Raw genomic sequence first — 21,249 nt, 5'->3', positions numbered from 1 at the left:
CTTATCCGATCAGCCCCTTCCAACTTTTGTTTGTAAAGTAAACAAATAGTCAAGTGAGTCCTGCATAGACAAAACATTAATGAGCTCTGTTACTACTTCTTCTGCACACGAATGATTCGCTTGGATTGTCCGTGGCGGCGTAGAAATACTTTCAGTATTCTCTTAGTGTGATTCGTACAATAAAGGAATGTAAGGTCTTCTCTCCCTCATTTTTTATCTTCGTTATTCGAAATTTTTTGCTCAATTTAACCTTCTTTTGATAAGCGCTTGATAATTAGTATAAATTCTCATTTGATAAAATGATATGATGTTGTTTTCTCTCCTTTTCTATCTCACGGAAATCGCCGATTAGATGTTAATGGGCGGAAGGAACGAATATGGTTACGGTACCGAAGAAGAAATTCCGTAATATTTTGATAAAATTCACCCTGTCTGTATTTAATGGGTCACGGCAATTTCAAGAAATTAAGTTTTTTTCAAAATGGTAGCGGTGTTGTGGTTGGATCAAAAAAGTAAAGAAATGTAAAATAAAAAATAAAAAAGAAACAACATTACAGTTTATGGATCAAAGAAAAGAAAAATGGCTACACCACCAGTACCAACTCAAAGAAAGGTATTTCTATACTTCGACTGCTTTGTTAGATTAATAGATAGCCAAATATTTTGTCAAATGTCAACAGAAAAGTAATCCCCAAAGGATGGAGTCAAATTTTTCAATCTGTGGACCTACTAGACGGGGGACAGGGATTCAGTCATTATAAGCTAGTGTTAGGGTTGGAGCTCGCTATAAGTATTTGCAAACAACATTATTCTGCTGTGTCTTGGTGGTGCAAGTGGTTAGGCATTGGGCTTGTAGTAAACCAAGAGACAAGATTGATGCCTAACCTATTTTTACCACCGTTCATGTCCCACCGTACACGAAAAATACCACCGTACATTGTACGGTGGGAAGTGCGTACATCCATGCGTACATCCACTGGACAATTGTACGGTGGCAATTCTGTGTACGGTGGGATTCTGTACGGTGTTTTCGATCTAACCTAAAATACCACCGTACACCCACCGGACGCCCACCGGACTCCACCGCGCAATGTACGGCGGTGTCCAGGGTCGTGGGTGGATTTGTGTGGGTGAGCATTCATTACTAAGAGAATGGATTTCATTGATATAATTTCGTTCTGCAGACTGATATCTCATTGCTGGCTATTCTAGGCCAGTTCTTTTCGCCAGCAAATATTGACCAAAAGTTGCCTAGAATCTTCTTCTGGTAAAATTATGGTAAGTTCAGTAGTGAAGTCAAGTTTGAAGTTCAATCAGGCACATCCTGGCAAATAAACGGGGTGAGCATTTGCATGGGGTATTCGTCACCCAGTGTAAATGAGATAGGACGTCTCAGGCTAAAAGCGTGAAAATGAATAAAAATGAACTTCAAACTGAAAATGGGAAAAAAGGAAGAAAACTGGGAACTTTATTTTTTCGTTAAAAGTTTCTTCAATCTTCGAAGACAAAATTGACCCATGGAAAAAAAATTTCATCTATGCAGTTCTTTGAAATGAAGCAAAATATTTCCAACCCGGTTCAATTGCTTGGGGTATTCAGTGCTATTACATCACTTTTGTTTTTGACCCCGTTCATTTGCCAATGGTCGCAAGTGAAAAATACCCCGTTCATTTGCCAGGATGCGCCTGACTGAAGTTATTTTGCATTAGAGAAATACTAGCCGGTTAAGCTGTAAGCTGAACGCACCTTTGAATGTTAAAGTTGGCTTAAAAGCACAATCAAATACGAACAAAAACGTTGGATTTGACGAATGCGTCAGTATTCTGACAACAATTTTGTCTGACAACGAGTCAAACAAAAAACATTAAAAAAAAACGAAATATGAATCGCCGAAGAGGAGGCACATCTTTTATAAAAATCCAAAGTTCCGACTTTGAGGTTAGGCCCCTAAACCCGACTTCTCTTAAATTTTGGGAAGCTTATAGACCTTTTTGCCTTTCCATCCACCATCTTGAATTGTATGCAAAAATAGAGGAACGTAAAAGCCGTGGTTGGATTTAGTTGGAAAGTATGCAAAACATATGCAAGTTTACAATTACACAAAGATTAAAAAGACAACAAAGCTACTTATAAATAAGTATTATAATCATTATAACAATAAAAGATGGAATTTCTCAATCCAAAAAGAAATATTCACAAAACAACAAAAGCCTTTTAGAAATTTGTTCTTAAAGACATAGCATATTCTGTTTTCATGCCATTAAGAAATTCCACGAAGACGGAGTACACACATCAAACTTTCAAAACACGCAAACTGAAAAGCAGTAATTATGACGTCATGCATTATCAATGTTTTGATTTGATCATTTGGCGGCTCTATTCCCAGGAGAATAATTTACCGTCAGCCGAATAAGGATTATTTTTTACCTTCACTGATGATTTTTCAGTTTGAATTTATGTCTAATGTTATTGATTTTTAAAGTGCTTGTTCTAAGAGATGAGCGAATATAATTATCATGGTGTCACCCCCCCCCACTTTAAGTGGGGGTACCTAAAAAAAAAAGGCGTTAAAAAAGCCAGGTACCTGGAAGTATTCCCACTTTCAGGGGGTACCTGATATGTTTGGGGGGACCTGTAATCTCGTCAGTGAGGGTGGGGGCTGTTTTTTCTGTGTGAGATATTTTTCTTAACTTTACTCAATTTGTCAATTTTCAACCAAACCCTTCGTTTTTACTACTTCTTCTTTCTTGTGTCCTTTACATTTTACAGTAACCCCAGTGAAGGAGATTAAAATTCAACGATTTTTTTTTTTTTTTTATAAATAGAAATTTGTAGTTTGCCCACGGACGTGGAGTGGTTCAATTTGAATAAATAAATAAATAAATAACGATATTGCATTTTTGCTGACCAAGCGTTTCTATCATAACAAACATGGTAGCTTGAAGTTGTTATATTTTTTTATAACTTGCGAAAATCTTTTGGATGTAGTTCCATATACGTTATTTGATTGTATATAATTTAGTATATTTTTTAATTTGTTTTCATATTAATAATTTTCACCTATTTTGGATATTTGTTTCTTCACATGGATTTGTGGGAAAAGACATGTCTTAGGCGGTGGTTACACGTAGCCGGGGTGAAATTCACCCCGGGGTGAAATAAAAACATATTTCACCCCGGGGTGAAATTCACTCCGGTCTATAAAGAAAACACTGTTTCTGTATACACGTATTTAGGCGGGGTGAAACCGTTTTTAGGCAGGTTGAACTCACCCCGGGGTTGATTTCACCCCGGTTCTGAGGACCGGAGTGAAATTTTTCTTGAGAATTTTTTTTGCAAATTTTTGCAGATTTTTACATGTATACACAATTTCTTTTTCACCCTGGGTTGAATCTAAAAGTTATGCATGATTAAAGGCTGTTCACGATAAGTCTGCACTCTTTTTTCTTTTACCTATATAGTTTTTGAAGGAATTCTTCAATCTTTACAAATTTGGTATCATTGGAAAGATATTAGTGAGTGGAAAAATTTGAATTAAGAAATCTTTAAAAAAATTCTGAAAATGAAGATGACAATGAAGAAGAAAAAAATGAAGATCTTGTAGAAAAGTGCTATAACTATCATTTTCACTGAAGTGAATCCTTGATCATCGAACGTCATAACTGTAAAAAATAATAATCATTCAGTCTTAAAGAAATCAAACAAAGTTATAAGCTGATTGACGTCTAAAAACGTTGTTCTCTGCTGTTTTCTGATGTTTTTTGAGGTCGATCACTTATTAACTTTGCATCATAACTTTATATTGAATAAATATTTTAGTGAAATTTTTTCACAGTGATGATCTCCTAAGATCAAAGAATCTCTCCAGTGAATATGAAAGTTATAGCACTTTTCTACAAGATCTTCATTGTTTTCTTCTTTATTTTCATCTTCACTTTTAGAATTTTTTTATAGATTTTTTTATTTCAAATTGTTCCACTCACAAATATCTCTCTAACGATACCAAATTTATAAATATTGAAGAATTCCTTCAAAAGTTATAGGTAAAAGAAAAAAGAGTGCACACTTATCGTGAACAGACTTTACATTTTCACGCCGGGGTGAAAATAAGTTAAAATTTTCACCCCGGACTGAAAAAAAAGGGTTTTCACCCCGCCCTTTCGCCGACGTGTATCCCAAAATGATTTTCACACCGGGGTGAATTATTTTTCCATTTCACCCCGGGGTGAATTTCACTCTGGCTACGTGTAACCACCGCCTTACTCTTGTGTGTTCTTTGAATACTTTCAACAACTGACACAAAATTATCATTACAGAGAATAGAATGCAAAAAAAAGAAATTCTTCTAATCGGCTACGTAATAAAAGGGGGTCATGGCTCCGAATGGGGTTCTAGGTCCCCCCAACAAATTTAGGTCCCCCCTACGATTTAGGTCCCCCCACTTTTCAGTAAGGTTCAGGTCCCAGTTGAAATATAAAGGTTCAGGTCCCTGCAAAAATTACTTTCAAGGTTCAGGTCCCAGCAAAAAAAGCTTCTGTCAGTTCTGGTAGTATTATTACTAGTTTTTTTACGTATCAACATGGCACGTCAACCAACTGAGGAAGAGAAGAACGAATTCATGTACATCATAAAAATGCATAAATATTTGGTTACATATCTTGGCAAAATGCTGATTATACAAGCCACGATGATAATAAATTTCAAGAACCTGAACTACCATGGGCCCCGGGTTGGGATTAAAAGTCGGGGGTCCAAATTGAAAATTTAAATAAATGTTGCCCACCATGGTTGGGCAACGAGAAAATTTTGGAATTTTAAGGGTAGAAATCTGCCATTTTAGCCTATATTTTGATAGAATGTAAGAGATAAGTTCAATAGAAAAATCCTTAACTTATTAACCAAAACAATAGTGAGGGGGTATTTTACAGTTTTCTAATTAGCCCCCAGAACTTTAGTGTAGCCCTTCAGCTCCCCCCACTTTTTTAGGTCCCCCCTGAGTTTAAAAAATGAGACAGCTCCCACCCACTTTTAGGCCAATTTAAGATTTACACCCCCCCAAATAAGTGGGGGGGGGGGGGGCGGAGCCATGGGGGTACCTAAAAAACATAATTTAATGGGGGTACCAAATCCTGGGGGCTACCTAAGAATCCAAACAACTTTGGGGGTACCTAAATCGTTGGGGGTACCTAATTTTATTGGGGGTACCTGAAGCCTAGAGGACCCTATGATTATTTTTAGTTTTCAAGAGAAGCAAATTTAATCTTTCTTCTACAAGATTACACTTTAATATAATGCCAATTATGCATGTAAGTTTTATATTAATACTTTCTTTTTGAATATGTTTTGCATACTTTCTAAGGAAATTTCACCACGGCAATTCGGCCACCATAATTTTTGCATACAATTCAATATGGCGGATGGAAAGGCGAAAAGGTCTATTAGGATTAGGCTTTCAAGAGTCAAGAAATTGGATTTAGCTGTTTTTACGACCCTTTAGTGATTTACAACCCAACCATAATTCTGAACATGCAAAAAGGGACCCTTAAGGCAGTGCATTCTTTTCTTTATGAATTATCTTTACGTAAACTTTATTGGTTTTTGGACCTATCCCGGTGGGGTGGAGGTCCTATAAATTCACCTCTGTCCGTCCGTCCATCCGTCCGTCCGTCCGTTCGTTACCAGCTTTTCTCGAGATTGAATCATAGGAATCATTTGATTTTTGGTACAAAGGTGCAAAACGGTGATGGCCAAAATGTGACGGAGCCCGATTTTCGAAAACAATTTTTTTTGGACAAATTTGGGCCAAAAAACGGCTAAAAAACAGGTTTTTTGGACCATTAATTTTTTCTGATTTTTTGCATGAAAGTAGGGTACCATCATAGGTAAAAGATGGGTGAAGCAGATTTTTGCAAAAAAAATTATTTGGCTTAAAAAACGCATGTTTATCTATAAGAATCACTATTAATAAGCATACATCAATATTCTTAGTCAAATTACTCAATTTCTTTATGAATAGATGTGTTTTTTTGCTCATGAGGGCTTACTTTTGAAGAATATGTGTGTTTAGACATGAAATTTTGGTTGCTTGGCGTGTTTTTATAGAAAAACTGGCCAAGTTTAATATTTCTTTATAAGCACATTATCAATTACTTAGGTATTAGCTTTTCTCGAGATTGGCTCTTTTATGCTTTATGATTTTTTGCACAAAGATGCATAACTATAAACCCTCGAATGTGACGGAGCCCAATTTTCGAAAAAAAAAATGTTTTTGGGCAAATTTGGGCCAAAAAACGGCTAAAAAGCTGGTTTTTTGGACTTTGTGAAATATTGGATCGTTGTTTTTTTCTGATTTTTTGCATGAAAGTAGGTAAAAGATGGCTCAAGCAGATTTTTGTTAAAAAAAACTTTTCAGCTCAAAAAACGCATCTTTATCTATAAGAGTCACTATTAATAAGCATACATCAATGTTCTTAGCCAAATTACTCAATTTTTTGATGAAATAGATGTCTTTTTATGCTCACGAACTCTTGAATTGAAAGAATATTTCAAGAGCATGAAATTTTGGTTTCTAAACGTTTTTTCTATAAGAAACAAACGACTAATTTTAATAAATCGTCACTATTTGTGCTCTGAATGATTGTTTAACGTTCATGCTCACGTAGATATCAATTATATATGTGTTAAATGCATAATCAGGTAGGTCCATAAAAGTATCACTTGTTTATTTCTAATGATGTCAAAATGCCGCCAAAATGAACTTTTATTAATGTCAGTGAAAAACCCTTATTCAACATTCGACACTCTAAAGTCTTTTGTTTTCGGACAAAAGTGATGTCGGAAAAAAGACTTCCAATTTGTAAATTTATTTTATTGATTCAGACTATTTTACTGTCGGACTAGAAAGTGTCGGACTATACTCTAGGGGCTGAGTTAGGTCTCGTATGCGCATCGGCGTATAGTCATTTTTTCTTTTGATCACGAAAGTATAGTCCTTGAAGAGTCAGAAAACATTTGTGGTGTTATTTGGATTTTGCTTATCAAAACCTAAAGATTTCCAAGGGTTTTTATTTACTTTGTTTTACGATAACTAAGCCTACAAAGCACTAAGAAAAAACCCAACATAGAACAGGTGTATTTTGTAATGCAGAATATGATAGTGTGAGTCAGTGTGAATCTTTTTGAAATTCGAAATGTTAGGATTTTTTCGTAGCTATGCCTGGGGTACCCGATAGTAATACCTTATGTTAAAAATGAAACCAATTATGGCAAAAATTCCTCAAAAAAGCAATTCTCGTAATAGGTCAAATATTGATACTTGACTGTACTGAAGTTGCTCTAATGTAGGTCATCCCTCCTCATCTAATTCCGACATCCTTCTTTAGAGCTGGGGTCGGAATAACAGGAAGGTGGGAATCACCAGTTGCTAAAAGTTGTTTAGGAGAATATGATGGTCTATTGAAAAACAAATTAATCCACATACATTACTTTAACTGTACAAACAGGATAAATTATCTTGTCTCTAGGTAACTGCTGTGTTGTAAAAAGACAAATCAACATCAAAGACAAATGAAGTTATCATTAAAAAAATTCTGCTGGAGTAGTTTGTTATTCAAAAGACTGGCGCGTTCTCCCAAACGATTAGTGACAGTGTAGACTAAAACCCCCTATCAAGATTACCAGATTCCAAGTGTGGGCCGATTTTACTTTCGGTTTCAGTCAGTCAGTCTAGACCTAAAACTCCTGTGAGAAGTTTATATCGACATATATTTATATTGAAATTTGCAACAAAAACGAAAGTGGTCCAAATTGTCCTAGAAATCCCAACATAGTTTGGCCTTCAACTCTTCTGTTCCTAAAAGACAACCACCTGGTCTCTCAGGATCAAAAGAGAAACCTATGTGAACTCCTACCATTAATTTTTAATCTTGATTTAAAAATTTTCTTAACATCGCTTGAAAAATGACTAAAATTTGGGATATTTTGGCCCATTGGCAAACTTTAAAGGGGTCTAGGTCACTGAATTTGTTATAAAATAAGGGCTATGAATGATGAATCTTTCTTATAAAAACCATGAAACTAGGTGAAAAAAAATTGGTGCTTTTTGGGCCAAAAAGTTTTTTTTAATTTTTTGACTAGAGCTGAGGTCATTCTATTGCATCCAGTAATTAGCAGTTAGAAAAATCAATTTGATCTGAAAACCATGATTCCTCGTCACATTCCAGAAAGGTTTCTAGGAAAATCAAGCATGGTACTTTTTGATAACTTATAGAGGCTGAACTTTCACCCAAAGGCAGCTTCTTCTGACTCCCTTAATTTTGTTAAATTGTACATTTTTGGCTGAAATTTTTGCTCAAAATGAGTACCCATTAATACTTGACTCTTGATTTTGATAAAGCATCCTATAGATAGTTCAAGGATTTATCAGGAGTTGAACACCTTTTCCTTTCTTTCAAAGATTAGGCCTAGCTCAAAGTCGTTTTTAAATTCTAAAATCCTAAAAAATCTTGACGATGTTGCTCAAAACAACAATTTTTGCACAAGATTGAACACAAGACAATGGAATCTTGGTTTTTGAAAAGTTACATGGGGATAGTACAAACCTTCATCAAAATCTTTATTTCCTGATCTACCTTTTAAAGATCAAGTCTGCCGAAATATGCTTCCTAAATTTTAAAATCTCTGACGATGAACTTTACTAGCTTCTAAAATCAATTTTGCTATTAACCTGTCTACCCTTAAATACTTTGAGATGTGTTCAAGAGTTTGAAATATTCTTAAAAGCCATACCTTCTCTTTGAATAATTTGAATTTTGGGCTCATTTAACTGCATTTAAGAGCAAACAGGTTGATAGCAAAATTGGTTTTAGAGGTTAAGAAAGTTCAACTTTGAAGATTTGAGAGTTTAGAAGCATTTTTTGTGCACAGCTTTTGCGCCCTTTTTTGTGAGTTACGCGCCAAAAAATTTCGCCGTCCACAACCCTGCTACCCCTGCCTTGGAACTGTCAGTCGACAAAAAAGCCTTTTTGGCCCAAAAAAGTACCTTTGACTATTTTTTTCACCTAGTTTCATGGTTTTTATATGAAAGATCCATAGTAGCCCTTATATTATAACAAATTCAGTGACCTAGACCTCTTTGAAGTTTGCCAATGGGCCAAAATATCCCAAATTTTAGTCATTTTTAAGCGATGTTTTTAAATTTTTAAATCAAGATTAAAAATTAATGGTAAGAGGTCACATAGGTTTCTCTTTTGATCCTGAGAGACCAGGAGAGTTCAGGAACAGAAGAGTTGGAGGCCAGACAATGTTGGGATTTCTAGGAAAATCCATATTTTCAATTAGAAATTTATTGTTACCAGTTCTCGTTCTTGTTCTTGTTTAACTTAAATTAATTCAATTTAATTTAATTCATACTTATTTATTACAGTAGCCCCTGGGGGAGACAATGGCTGAGCTGCCTAAAAGCTCAGTTGTTATTCCATGGCCAGCCACTTAAAATATTAGTTGTTATTATTGTTATTATTATTAGTTGGTACTTTTTTATATAAACTGTCTATTATATTTTTGAAAACATTCGATTCGAAAACCTCATTTGGTTCTTTTGCCTAGAAAGAAGATATTGCATTGCAAAGTTTCTTTGTCTTTTAAAGTGAAAAAGTTGCTGCATTGCTACACGGGAGGGGCGGGAGAAGTGAAAGAGACAAGAGGGCGAAAGTGCCCCCCCCCCCCCGCCGTGAGTGCAAAAAGTGGTAATAATACAATTAACGATTAATCGCATTCCTCTTAACCAATCAGATTCGAGTAATTTTACACGACTGACAATCATACATCCATTACAACCAACCCAATACTCGTGAAAGAGACCATTATAACAGTCTATTAGACGGAGGTTTTATAATTATATTACTAGTCTAGTAAACAGTAGATAGGGTATGAAGAACTGAGCAAGTAAATAGAGTCATGCTACTAGTCTACTAAAATTTCAGACATCATGAAGTCTATTGATATTGTTGTATACCAAAAAACTCAATATATCCTGAAATATTTTTGGACCTACCTCGGAGGTCCTATAAATTAACCGATGTCCGTCCGTCCGTTCGTTCGTCCGTCTGTTACCAGCTTTTCTCAGGATTGGCTCATTAGTTTTTTCTGATTTTTGGCACAATGATGCAAAATGGTAATGCCCAAAATGTGACGGAGCCCGATTTTCGAAAAAAAAAACTTTCCGGAAATCGCCGTTTTTCTGGATTTCATTGGACTCTTTCCTTATAATTGGTTGTTTTTAAAAACATTATTAATAGCAATGCCCACCATCAAGCATGTTTCAATTTTCACTAAAATTGATTTTTGAAGCCGGAACTATTTAAAAATCACTGGAACAACCTATTTTTGCCAGAAAGACAGTATTTCTTGAATTTCTCGAGCTGTACTTTATATTTTTTATGAAATTTTGCACACTGATGCAAAATGACAATACCTAAAATGTGACGGAGCCTGATTTTCGAAAAACATTTTTTTTCGGCCGAAAATGCCGGAAATATGCCGGAAAAACCGGTTTTTTGACATTTTCTTGAATTTTCATCCTTAGTTTTTTCTGATTTTTTGCAGAAAGATGCGTATTCGCAATGCTCAAAACATGACCGAGTTCGATTTTTGAGAAAAAATATTTTCCGGCCAAAAATGCCGGAAATTTCCGTTTTTGCAGATTTTCATTGGATTTTTTCGTTTTATGCCTTTGTTTTTTTTCAAACAAAAACATTATTTATAAGAATGTCCACGATTAAGCATGGTTCAATTTTCAATGAAACTGATTTTGGTACAGGAACTTTCTAAAAATCGCCAGACCAGCCGAGAATCGCCGGCTTTCTTGAATTTCTCGAGTTGTTCTTGTATTATTCTGCATTTTCATACTATTGTTGTCATTTTTCGATTGTCATATTACATCAATCTTCAGGTAGGTCCATTCAGCATGTAGCTTGTTTTACTAGATTTCATATTTGTCTGAGTTTTTAGTAATGAATAAATATCTTGACCTAAAATCATCAGCTTAGGTTTTCTTGATCATTCTCTTCCAGTCACCATTGCAAAAATATTATTTCCATGACAGGTCAAACTGACGAGCGCTCTCAAATCTATCCAATCTGAACAAGCATCCAAACTACAAAACAAATTTCAATTGGAAACTGACCTACTCGAGGACATAAAGTAAGATTTTAAATCTTGTTGGTTTTATTTAGAATGAGACTTTTTTTATAAATAATAGTTTTGGAAGTAATGACAAAAGTACAAACTGGAAAAATTTATTTTACCTTTGTAGGAGCTATGCCAAACAACGAGCAGCCGCAGAAAGTCAATATTCTCAGGTATTTGATTTAGAAGTTTCATATTCCCTGCTTTTTGGACCTACCGGGAGGTCCTTTAATTTGACCGTTGTCCGTTCGTCTGTTACAAGCTTTTCTCGGGATTGGCTCATTAGTTTTTTTTTAATTTTTCGCACAATAATACAAAATAGCAATGCCTGAAAAGTGACGGAGCCCGATTTTTGAAAAAAATTTTGGGGGCAAATTTGGGCCAAAAACTACCTAAAAATAAGGTTTTTTGGACTTTGTGCAAAATTGCTTCATTAGTTTTTCCTGATTTTTGGTAGAAAGATAGAGTGCAAGGTACCCTAAAATGTGGCTGAAGTAATTTTTCTCGGAAAATTCTTTTTCGTCGTCAAATACGGATTTTCGCAAATTTGGGCCAAAAAGTACCTAAAAATAAGGTTTTTTGGACTTGGTGCAAAATTGCTTCATTAGTTTTTCCTGATTTTTGGCAGAAAGATAGAGTGCAAGGTACCCTAAACTGTGGCTGAAGTAATTTTTCTCGGAAAATTTTTTTTCGTCGTAAAATACAGATTTTCGTTTTTTGGGGAAATTCCCTTTTACCATTTTCCTGTTAGCAGCTTTTCTCGGGATTGGCTCATTAGTTTTTTTTAATTTTTTGCACAATGATACAAAATAGCAATGCCTGAAAAGTGACGGAGCCCGATTTTTGAAAAACATTTTTGGGGGGCAAATTTGGGCCAAAAACTACCTAAAAATAAGGTTTTTTGGACTTTGTGCAAAATTGCTTCATTAGTTTTTCCTGATTTTATGCATAAAGATGGAGGGCAAGGTTCTCTAAAATGTGGCTGAAGCAGTTTTTTTCGGAAAATTTTTTTTGGCCGTAAAAATCGGATTTTCTTATTCGGGGAAATTCCCTTATATCATTTTTAGGGAAAAAGAGCATTTCTTGCGATTGGATTGATATTTTTTTCTGAATTTTTGCATTTTGATGTAAAATGGTTATATTTAAACTCTGATGAAGCCTGATTTTCAAAAAATAATTTATTTGGGCAAATCTGGGCCAAAAAGTGCCTAAAAATGGGATTTTTGGACTTTGTGTGTGTGAAATTGCTTCAAAATTTTTTTTCTGATTTTTTGGACAAAGATGCTAAAACGTGACTGAAGTAGTTTTTTTCGGAAAATTTATTTTGGCCGTAAAAATCGGATTTTCTTATTTGGGGAAATTCCCTTTTGTCATATTTAGGGAAAATGAGCATTTCTCGAGATTGGCTTGGTATTTTTTTCTTATTTTTTGTATAGTGGTAATTTGGGTAGAAAAGTGCCTAATGTTTGTTTTTTTTAGACTTTTTTGACTAATTTGAGCTCTGATACTCACGGTAATCTATTCAAGCTGCTCACTACACTTTCTTATTCCCTTGCTATTTGTCCTATTTTTTTCTGATTTTGATCGACAGGTAGGTCCATTCAGCATGTTGCTTGTTGTTTTTTAATTCGAAATAAGTTTATTTCATCTTCTGATATATGAACATGCATTCACTTTATTTTTGTTTTTCAGGCAATGTCAAAGATCACCAACCAACTTTTGGGGAAATTTCAAAACAAAGAAGAAAATAAAGAAGAAGACTTGAAGTAATGATTTCTTTTTTTCTTCTTTAAACTGATGTTTGGTAAATATTGTGATGTAAATGACAATTTTCAATCTTTTTCTTTCACTCTAGAACCCCTTATGGATTGTGGCGCAAGATCCTGGAAGACACGGAGAAGCTAGCCAATGCACGGTTAAAAGTTTCACAAACTTTAACTAATGACGTAATAGAAAGTATAAAAAATTTGAAAATCGAGAGAACAACAACCATAAAAAAGGTAAGAAAGTTGTTTCAATCTTTCGCATCTTTCAAAATGTTCTCACTGTGGTTATAGGATCAGAGTTACACAGACGTACACTTTCTGCCATAACTAAAAGTCTAATCTGCGAGAAAGTTAAAGTGTTTGTTGACTGTTAATGATAAAGTCTCCATTTGTTTCAGTGCTCAACTTTGAATGACAAGCTGCATGAAGAACTGATGACATCGGCAAATGAAATGGTCAAGGTGAAGTCCATAGCAAACTTTCAAATTCGTTTCATCTAAAGCAGATTGTTCGGTGCATTTCAGACTCAATTAAAAGACCAATAACAACTTTGAAATAAACTGTCAAAGACAGTTTCAAAAATGCAACACTTATTTGTCTAACTAGATTTAAGTTCATTGCAAGATGTCTTGAAGCTTTTTATTCCGATTAGTTTAACGTTATATTTATCTTTCTTTCAGAGTCAAAAGGGATATGCAGAATTACAGAAAAATACCATCAAGGAGAGAGAGGCTGTCAACGAAGCTCAAGAAAAGTGAGTCTCGTCCCTATCCGATATCCTCTTCTTATTGCTTTTACAGTTTATCCTAATTCTAGATCTTATCTTTTAATATATAATACCCGTTCAAGTTGCCAACTAGAACTACCTATGTTTTCAATGGTTATTTAACTTCCAGAATTCGCAAAGGGACCATTGGTTTATTTTCATCCAAAGCAAAACAAGAAAAAGCACTGTCAAAAGTAAGTATGCTTTCGTTTCTTTTTTGCACTAGCTTCTTCAATTTGCACACCAGCTGGTAAACCTTTATCGTTCTTAATGGCTGCTAGTATTTATATATTCATCTTATTAAACATTGATCATTTTTATCTTGCTGGATAGCCTTCTAATTATTTTCTAATATTGTCTTGGAATTAATTTCTCTTTCATTCAGGCCAACGAACGTCGGGAAATAGCAGAGAAGCGATCAACTTCAGCGCGAAACGACTACTTACTCTACATTGCAGCCACCAACGCCCATCAAATGAAATACTACGCCCTCGACCTCCCTGACCTTATTGCCGTACGTCTTTTTACTTTTCTTTTTCTTTTGAATAGTCATAATCTGGTTCCACTTTTTTAGTAAATTCTCATCGCGCTATTCTGTTATTGCTTTGCAGGTTCAAGATGGAAACATATATGAGAATTTCAAGGAATATTACAACGTGATCACGGAAGCAGAAAAAGAAGTTTGTGAGCAAGAGCTACAAAACATACAAGTTCTCCAAGAAGATATCGAACAAGTATTATACTAATCATTGAAATGACTCGTAAACCTAAACCATAAACTTCTACACTAGACCCTCCTTCACAACTTTTTGTTTTATGTTTGTGTGAGGAAGAGGTTGGTTCTGAGGCGTATTATATAGAATCGATGGATTCGTTCAGAATGTTTTAAACACAAGCTCCATAAATATCAGTCTTTTTGTTTTTACAGTTACAAAGAGCACACGCTATTCAATTCTTTCTGAAAGAGAATCCAGTTTTCACAAAATGTATACCTTACGACATGATGCCATGTATCGGTGACGAAGTTTGCAACATTTCTCACGAATTCGAGGCTGGCCTCGCGTTGAATAAGGAAGCACGCAAATGGTGTAATAGGATGGTCCAAAAACAGAAGATGATTCGCAAGAAAAATAAACAATTGACCAAATTAAAACAAGCTGTCTCCACAGATAATGATTTAAATGTAAGTCACTAATTGTAGGGAAGGCTCAACTACATCCTTTGGCATAATCTCATTCAAGTAACTCGTAGTTGGTTATTGTCAGCCTTCGCACTCAGTTATTATTCGTACTAAATTTCAGCAAGTGGCAGAACCTCCGCAACCTGAAAAAGGTGAAAAGGGAGAAAAAGGGGAGAAGCCAAAAACACGAGAAGAAATGATTGAGGCTTTGACGGAAGAAATCCGTCATTTAGAAGTCATTCGAACAAAAGCCGAGGGAAGGATACAAGCCCTCAAACTTGCTGGAAGTAAGTGTATATTTTTAATTTTTGAAATTCGCGCCAATAATTGATATAAGAGTTCGAATTATCTAAGGCTCAACTGCATTTGATTTCAAAACTTTAGAGTAGTTTCTCAGTATAGCCTTGATGAAATAAATTCTACTATAACTGTTCCAACATGAGAGCATTCATCATTTCCTACTCTCAATTTCTTTGCAGTCGACACAGACAATTGGTTGCAAGGCGCTCTGACGGAGATAGGTGAAACTGATGACGAAGATGAAAATGAAAATCATCCAACACAAATTCAAACAGGTGTGTTTTGCAATCATGAATAGTGTAGATGAGTTCCGCGGCTTTTGAAAAAGGTTCATATTTTTGACCTTGCCTCGCTACAGCTCAGATATTTTCGGTCGTTATACTGAAAGTTTCGAAAAACTCGTATAGAAACGACTCTTAAAAAGACTGAAAAATTGTTTATAAACCTAGTAACTACAATTTCTTTTGAAGGTTACGACTACAGTGACGAAGACAACGACTTTGATGCGGGGGACTGGGACGACCCTCCGAACGAAAATCTCTCAGTAGCCGCATATTCGGATGACGCTCTTTCCATTACGTCATCTGACGTCACACGAACGGGGACACCCGCTGTCATTATTTATCCTTTTGAGGTTTGTTATATACGAAAATCATCGTTTTGAAGGCACATACCTTATCCGGGAAAAATGTCGGGGGAAAGTGACGAAAATTTTGAGGGGGTGACGAAATTTTTCCCCGTCGAAATTTTTCCCCGACATTTTATCACCCGACCAAAACTTTTACCCGATTTTTTTATCCCTGACCAAAACTTTTACCCAAAATTTTATACTCCAACCAAAAATTAAATCCAAAATTTTACACCCTGAATTACAGAAGTTAGTGCTTTAAACGTCAAATTACAAGGTCTTTTTTCGAGCTAGTGAAGGAAACCATTTCAATTGGACAATTTAGTAGGTTGGAAGTGACTAAATTGTAATTTTGGCCGGGGAAAAGTGACAAAAATGCCTCTAAGTGACGAAATTTTTCCCCGACGAAAAAAAACACCGAATAAATAAAACTCCGACATTTTTTCCCCCGATAAGGGGCCTATTTGTTTCACTTACTATAAATGCTGTAGATGCTATTTGCTAAAAGTGCTATGAAATTCCATGAAAACTTTGAAAATGATAGTAAATATTGCAAGTTTTGTTGTCTGCCATCTTTATGATCCCTGGTTGTACTTTGAATTTTGAAAAGTAATTTTCAATCCACTGTTTATTTACGGTTGTGTGACCACCATCCCGCCATTATGAAAACAACTGCTATTTTGATTTCAGATATAGACCCGTGCGTGGAGCAAGCTACAGTTTCAGCTCTTCACTTCTCTAATTTTATTGGTTTAAAATCGGCAATCAGGCTAAGAAAGTATCATCCAGTCTAATTTTAGATGCAATTTTTACTGTGAAGAAATTGCAAACTTTGCTTTGCTTGCAGAAGGTTGATGTTTTTACTATTTTTGCTAAAAGGGAGTTTGCAAGTTTATTTACAAAAAGTGCTACAGATCTGGACAGAAAAAATTGAATCGAGTGCACTTGTAGTAAACATAGCAAAAATAGTGATGAAACAAATAGGCCCAAGGTATATCTAAAATAGTTTCATGTAGTAATACTCAATCAATTAGCTTAGGTTCAACTATCCAAGCTGACAAAATGAGTTCATTTTTTTTTTCACGCAGGCGACGAGTCCCGAAGAACTCACAGTTAACGATAACGAAGAAATCGACTTTCTGGAAACGCTTGGTGACGGGTGGTGTAAAGTACGGAACAAATCCGGTCAAGTGGGCTTTGTGCCGGAGAGTTACATCGAAGTTCGAGCGCGAGGGACGAGTGTGGCGACATATGCTACTTCCAATCAATCGTCCACCTCTTCACCTGCCGGGTCAACAGTTTCTGACGCTTGGCAAGTTTCACTAGTCCCTGGTGAACAACCTCTCCCTGAGGTCGAAGTCCAACAAGCTCAATCGCCTAATTATGGTACGCTCTTTCCAATTTTTTTGTTTCGTTGATCAAGTTTTCTGTTCTGTTTCTGTTTCTTTGATAAAGTACTGGTTCCTATTTTGTGCTTAACAGTAATGTAATTTTCTCTCCATTTCTTACACAGTATGTTACGCCAAAGCCGTTTACGATTACGACGCGTGCGAAGACGAGGAGTTGAGTTTCAAAGAAGGTGACGTCATCATGGTTACGTCACAAGAAGTTGACGACGATGACGGGTGGTGGGAAGGCGTTTTAAATGGAAAGAGGGGCGTCTTCCCTAGTATTGTGGTAGAAGAGACCACGCCTCCAGTGGACGTCCCTGTAGCTCGACAGCGTGCACAAACAGATCAATATAATTCATCTACATATAACCATGGTACGACGGGCGACGTCGGACGAACTTATAGTATGATCAATGAACGAACGTGATGTTCCCACAAAAATGTTTTTAGAAATTTATTTAAATGAAGATGATTAAAATCATTCGATTTTGTAGAATGATTGATCATGATTTGCTTTATGATTTTTAAGTGAGGGGATTTCTTTCAGCAGAGAGTCTATTATGCACCAACCAACGTTTCATGAAATGTTTTCTTTCAGTTACTGTTTTCTGTTCAAAAAACCCACTCAACAAATGTTCAGTCCCTTTTTGTAATTAATTTAGACCAATTTGTGAATTATCTTTTTTTGAATTTGTAGTTTTTCATTCATTTCTCTTACAATATAAAATAATTTAATATAAACCCTTAAAAGTCCTGCATCAAACCTTTTGACAAAGGGGATATAGTTTGCGTGAGGATTTTTATGACAAACACTTGGGAGTTGAGGCACTAAGTACTTGAAAAGTACGGGAAAATGACAACTTTCAGATTGTTATTCTTTTCATGTCTTTTCGTGTTTGTGTATTGGCCAATAAAGTCTCCATTGTCATTGATGCCAGTTTTCTGTAACTTCATTGGTTTCACTTACTACTAAGGTGAAATTAAACAAATCGGAAGGCAGCCAGGTCAAATCGCAAATTTTGCTGTATTTTCCCTCATAACGCAAAATCTAAACCTATTTCATCAAAGATCGACAAAAATTATTTTCGCTGATCCGAATCACAACATAAGTTTCGGCCTACGTAGTTCTTGAATCGGGGGTATAACTAGGCTGCTGGCATTCACTGACAGATTCGTGCTACTTATGTACTATTTGCAGTTTTGAAGAGTACAGGCTACATACGTAAGTGCTTTTCATTTTAGTTTTTATTATCTCCGTCATTTGCCTGCTATCAAACTTATTGTTTGTCGACAATTTTTTTAAACAATATATCCATGGTGTATTTCTTTTTAGAAGATTGGATAAATGCAATTATGTTCTTTCCTGTTTTTTTATCATGACTTTATCAACAGAATGTACGGCTCTCATCATTCTCCTTCTATCTCACCGCCAGTGCATCAATTCAATAACAACATCCCGTCATGAATTGATGACATCAGACGTCATCAATTTTCCATCATAAACTGACGATGATAATTGCGTGCCATGAAAATGGCTAATAACGCATGTGGCATCAAATTTGAAAAGGTTGGGCCATTAATGCTTACATAACTTACATAATTTATGGAGTAAGGATGTATTCACACTGAAAGTTTGAAGCTAATGACCTTAACGTGTTTAAATCGTTAAAATGTTTTGTTGTAGAACGATAGGAAAGTCTAGAAAAGAAAAGAACTTTTACTACTTCTTGATGTACGTGAAACGTTCAAGCGATAGTATTCATTGCCTTTGTTTCTTTGGCGTAAATTTGAACCAACTTGAAACCGTTAAAACAATGAACTTAAATTACCTAACGTTTCGAAATACAACGAATACCGCTCCGCAACGCATACGTCATAATTATTACTTTTCCCTTTTTTGACATTTGTACAAGTTGCAATCCCACAATTCAATGCAGCTCAATTAAAGATACGTGCAGGTTGCTGTATATCTTTTGTCATCAAATGATGCGATTAACGTGCAAAAGAGACATAAAGGTTGATGGGATTAGAACTCGTCCAAACACATTGAGAGAAATGATTATGTCAAAAATAAAATATATTTTTAGATTCAGCATTCATACGTTGATATGTAATAGTTATCGGCAGTTGCGAGTACAATATGAGAAATTTTACGTGTTCCAAGATTTTTCCGTACAATATTTTCCGAGCCCTTAGGCGAAGAAAATATACGGAAAATCCGGAACGAGTGAAATATTTTTCATATTGTACGAGCAAATGTGTGATGAGCCCCACGAAACTAGCTTATGTTCTATTTCGTTATCCGTTAAATTCTGTTTTGAAAGGATATTTTCTTAAGCCAGAAAATGGAAAGTTCTTTATGAGCACACACGATTTCAGACTCAATTTTTAGATAACAAGTTGCCTGGAGAATTTCGGAGGAAAGTATCAAAAGATAGAGCTCACTTTGAAGAAAACATTTGGTCGAAAAATCTTTTCATTTAATGAAAGATTGCCAAGTTTACAGGTCTTTTTTAGTCCAAATATTTTCTTACACCGATATGTCAGAAACAATGGGTCTTGTCTCATCTAATTTCTTAACACTTAGATGAGCCAATAAGATTTCATCAATGGACAAAAGAGCTCATTAAAAATGCACTGCTCAAGCTTATTAGCATGCAAACACGAAACTTTTTTAATCGTAGGGCCAGGGTAGTTATAATAACATACATCTTCTGTTTATTTTAAACCTTCATGTTTGGATTTAAGTACATGTTCATTCGAGATGTTTTTGCAGTGAGAGGAGGACACGCAAGCAAACAAACAAACAAGGAATGGTTTTGGACATCAACCGCACTGCTCGCAAACACACATCAAACACGATGGAAAGGCGTGAGGTAGACGAACCTTTATGTGTTGCTATCAACGTTGCTTTGTTGTACGAAGATAACAATTTCATCTTATTGAACAAGAAAGATTTCGATGAAGCTGTGAAAGGGGTCCAGGAAATAAAGTGTGATGAGCCACGTAAAAGAGCTTACTCAGCAAACGAAGCATTCACAGAGCATCTCGGAGTGCTCTTCTACAAAATCACTGGAAAAGATGAGTTATTGGATGCTTATGAGCTTCAACGAGTCATGGACATGGTGTTTGCAAAAGATCTGAAGCTCTCAGAACACAATGAATTCAGCCTGGAGACATGCCGTTGTTTGATCGCTTCCATTGACAGAAACCGACGTGGTACGCTCAACTATCATCAATTTAAGAAGCTTTGGTTCGAAATCATGAAATGGAAGAAACTCTTTGAGGTGTGTGACGAAAATAATGACAAGAAGATCGACTATAACGAATTGAAGAAAGCCGTCAGGAGGCTCGGATTTTCCGTCAAAGAGGAAACGATCCGTATTTTGAAAAGTCGGTACACAAATCGGGAAGGAGTCCTCGACCTGGATGATTTTTGTGGAATTTGTTCCAAATTAACTACTCTTAGAAATAACTTTGAAGAAATGGAGCTCTCGGAAAAATGTATGACGTATGATCGATTTTTGATGGAATGTCTGTACTCCTAATTTTGAAATTTTTTTTTTTTTACTTTGATGTACATAATTGCTTTCAGTAAATTTTTGATTTTTATGAAAGTGTTGTCCTATCCGGTTGCAAGATCAACGATTCCCGACTTGGTCGCAAAGTTGTTGGTGACTGTTTTCAATACAACGGATATTTCTTATCTTAAATTTTTTTTGTAGTCTACTGAGGCATTGAGTATAACTGACCATTAGAGGCTACTGCTGATCTAAACGTCTATTCATTTTGTTTCAGTTCATTTTAATTGGAAACTGTAAATATCTTGAGATTTATCATTCTTTGTAAATATGATGGAGGAAATAGCAAAATAACGTTAAATATCTTGATTACTGTGTTGATATATTGTACCACCTGCAGAGGCGCGCTGCTGTTATATAAGTTCATTTCTTTAAAATTCAAAACGTCACAAATTTTTAGATCTTGACCTTCCGACCCTAGATTCAAAAATAAATTTATTTTTAATAACC

The 21,249-nt window shown here is 35.5% G+C and overlaps 2 protein-coding genes across 2 annotated transcripts; both read left to right on the top strand.

The window, feature by feature from the left end:
* Positions 1-448: 448 nt before the first annotated feature.
* LOC136799345 (F-BAR and double SH3 domains protein 2-like) lies at positions 449-17,968 on the top strand. The gene is made up of 16 exons (XM_067056047.1): positions 449-613; positions 11,105-11,202; positions 11,315-11,360; positions 12,880-12,953; positions 13,043-13,187; positions 13,352-13,414; positions 13,634-13,707; positions 13,850-13,913; positions 14,105-14,233; positions 14,331-14,453; positions 14,648-14,902; positions 15,021-15,186; positions 15,379-15,474; positions 15,670-15,833; positions 16,916-17,213; positions 17,341-17,968. The coding sequence occupies exons 1-16, from the start codon at positions 581-583 to the stop codon at positions 17,643-17,645; spliced, it is 2,133 nt and encodes a 710-aa protein (XP_066912148.1). The 5' UTR covers positions 449-580; the 3' UTR covers positions 17,646-17,968.
* A 1,978-nt stretch (positions 17,969-19,946) lies between these two features.
* Positions 19,947-21,100, top strand: LOC136799334 (sorcin-like). The gene has a single exon (XM_067056036.1). The coding sequence runs from the start codon at positions 20,032-20,034 to the stop codon at positions 20,764-20,766; it is 735 nt and encodes a 244-aa protein (XP_066912137.1). The 5' UTR covers positions 19,947-20,031; the 3' UTR covers positions 20,767-21,100.
* Positions 21,101-21,249: the final 149 nt, after the last annotated feature.

Source organism: Clytia hemisphaerica, unplaced genomic scaffold (genome assembly GCF_902728285.1).
Source record: "Clytia hemisphaerica strain Z4C2 unplaced genomic scaffold, Clytia hemisphaerica genome assembly, whole genome shotgun sequence".
Taxonomy (NCBI): domain Eukaryota; kingdom Metazoa; phylum Cnidaria; class Hydrozoa; order Leptothecata; family Clytiidae; genus Clytia; species Clytia hemisphaerica.
This window is presented reverse-complemented; position numbering and strand designations above follow the sequence as displayed.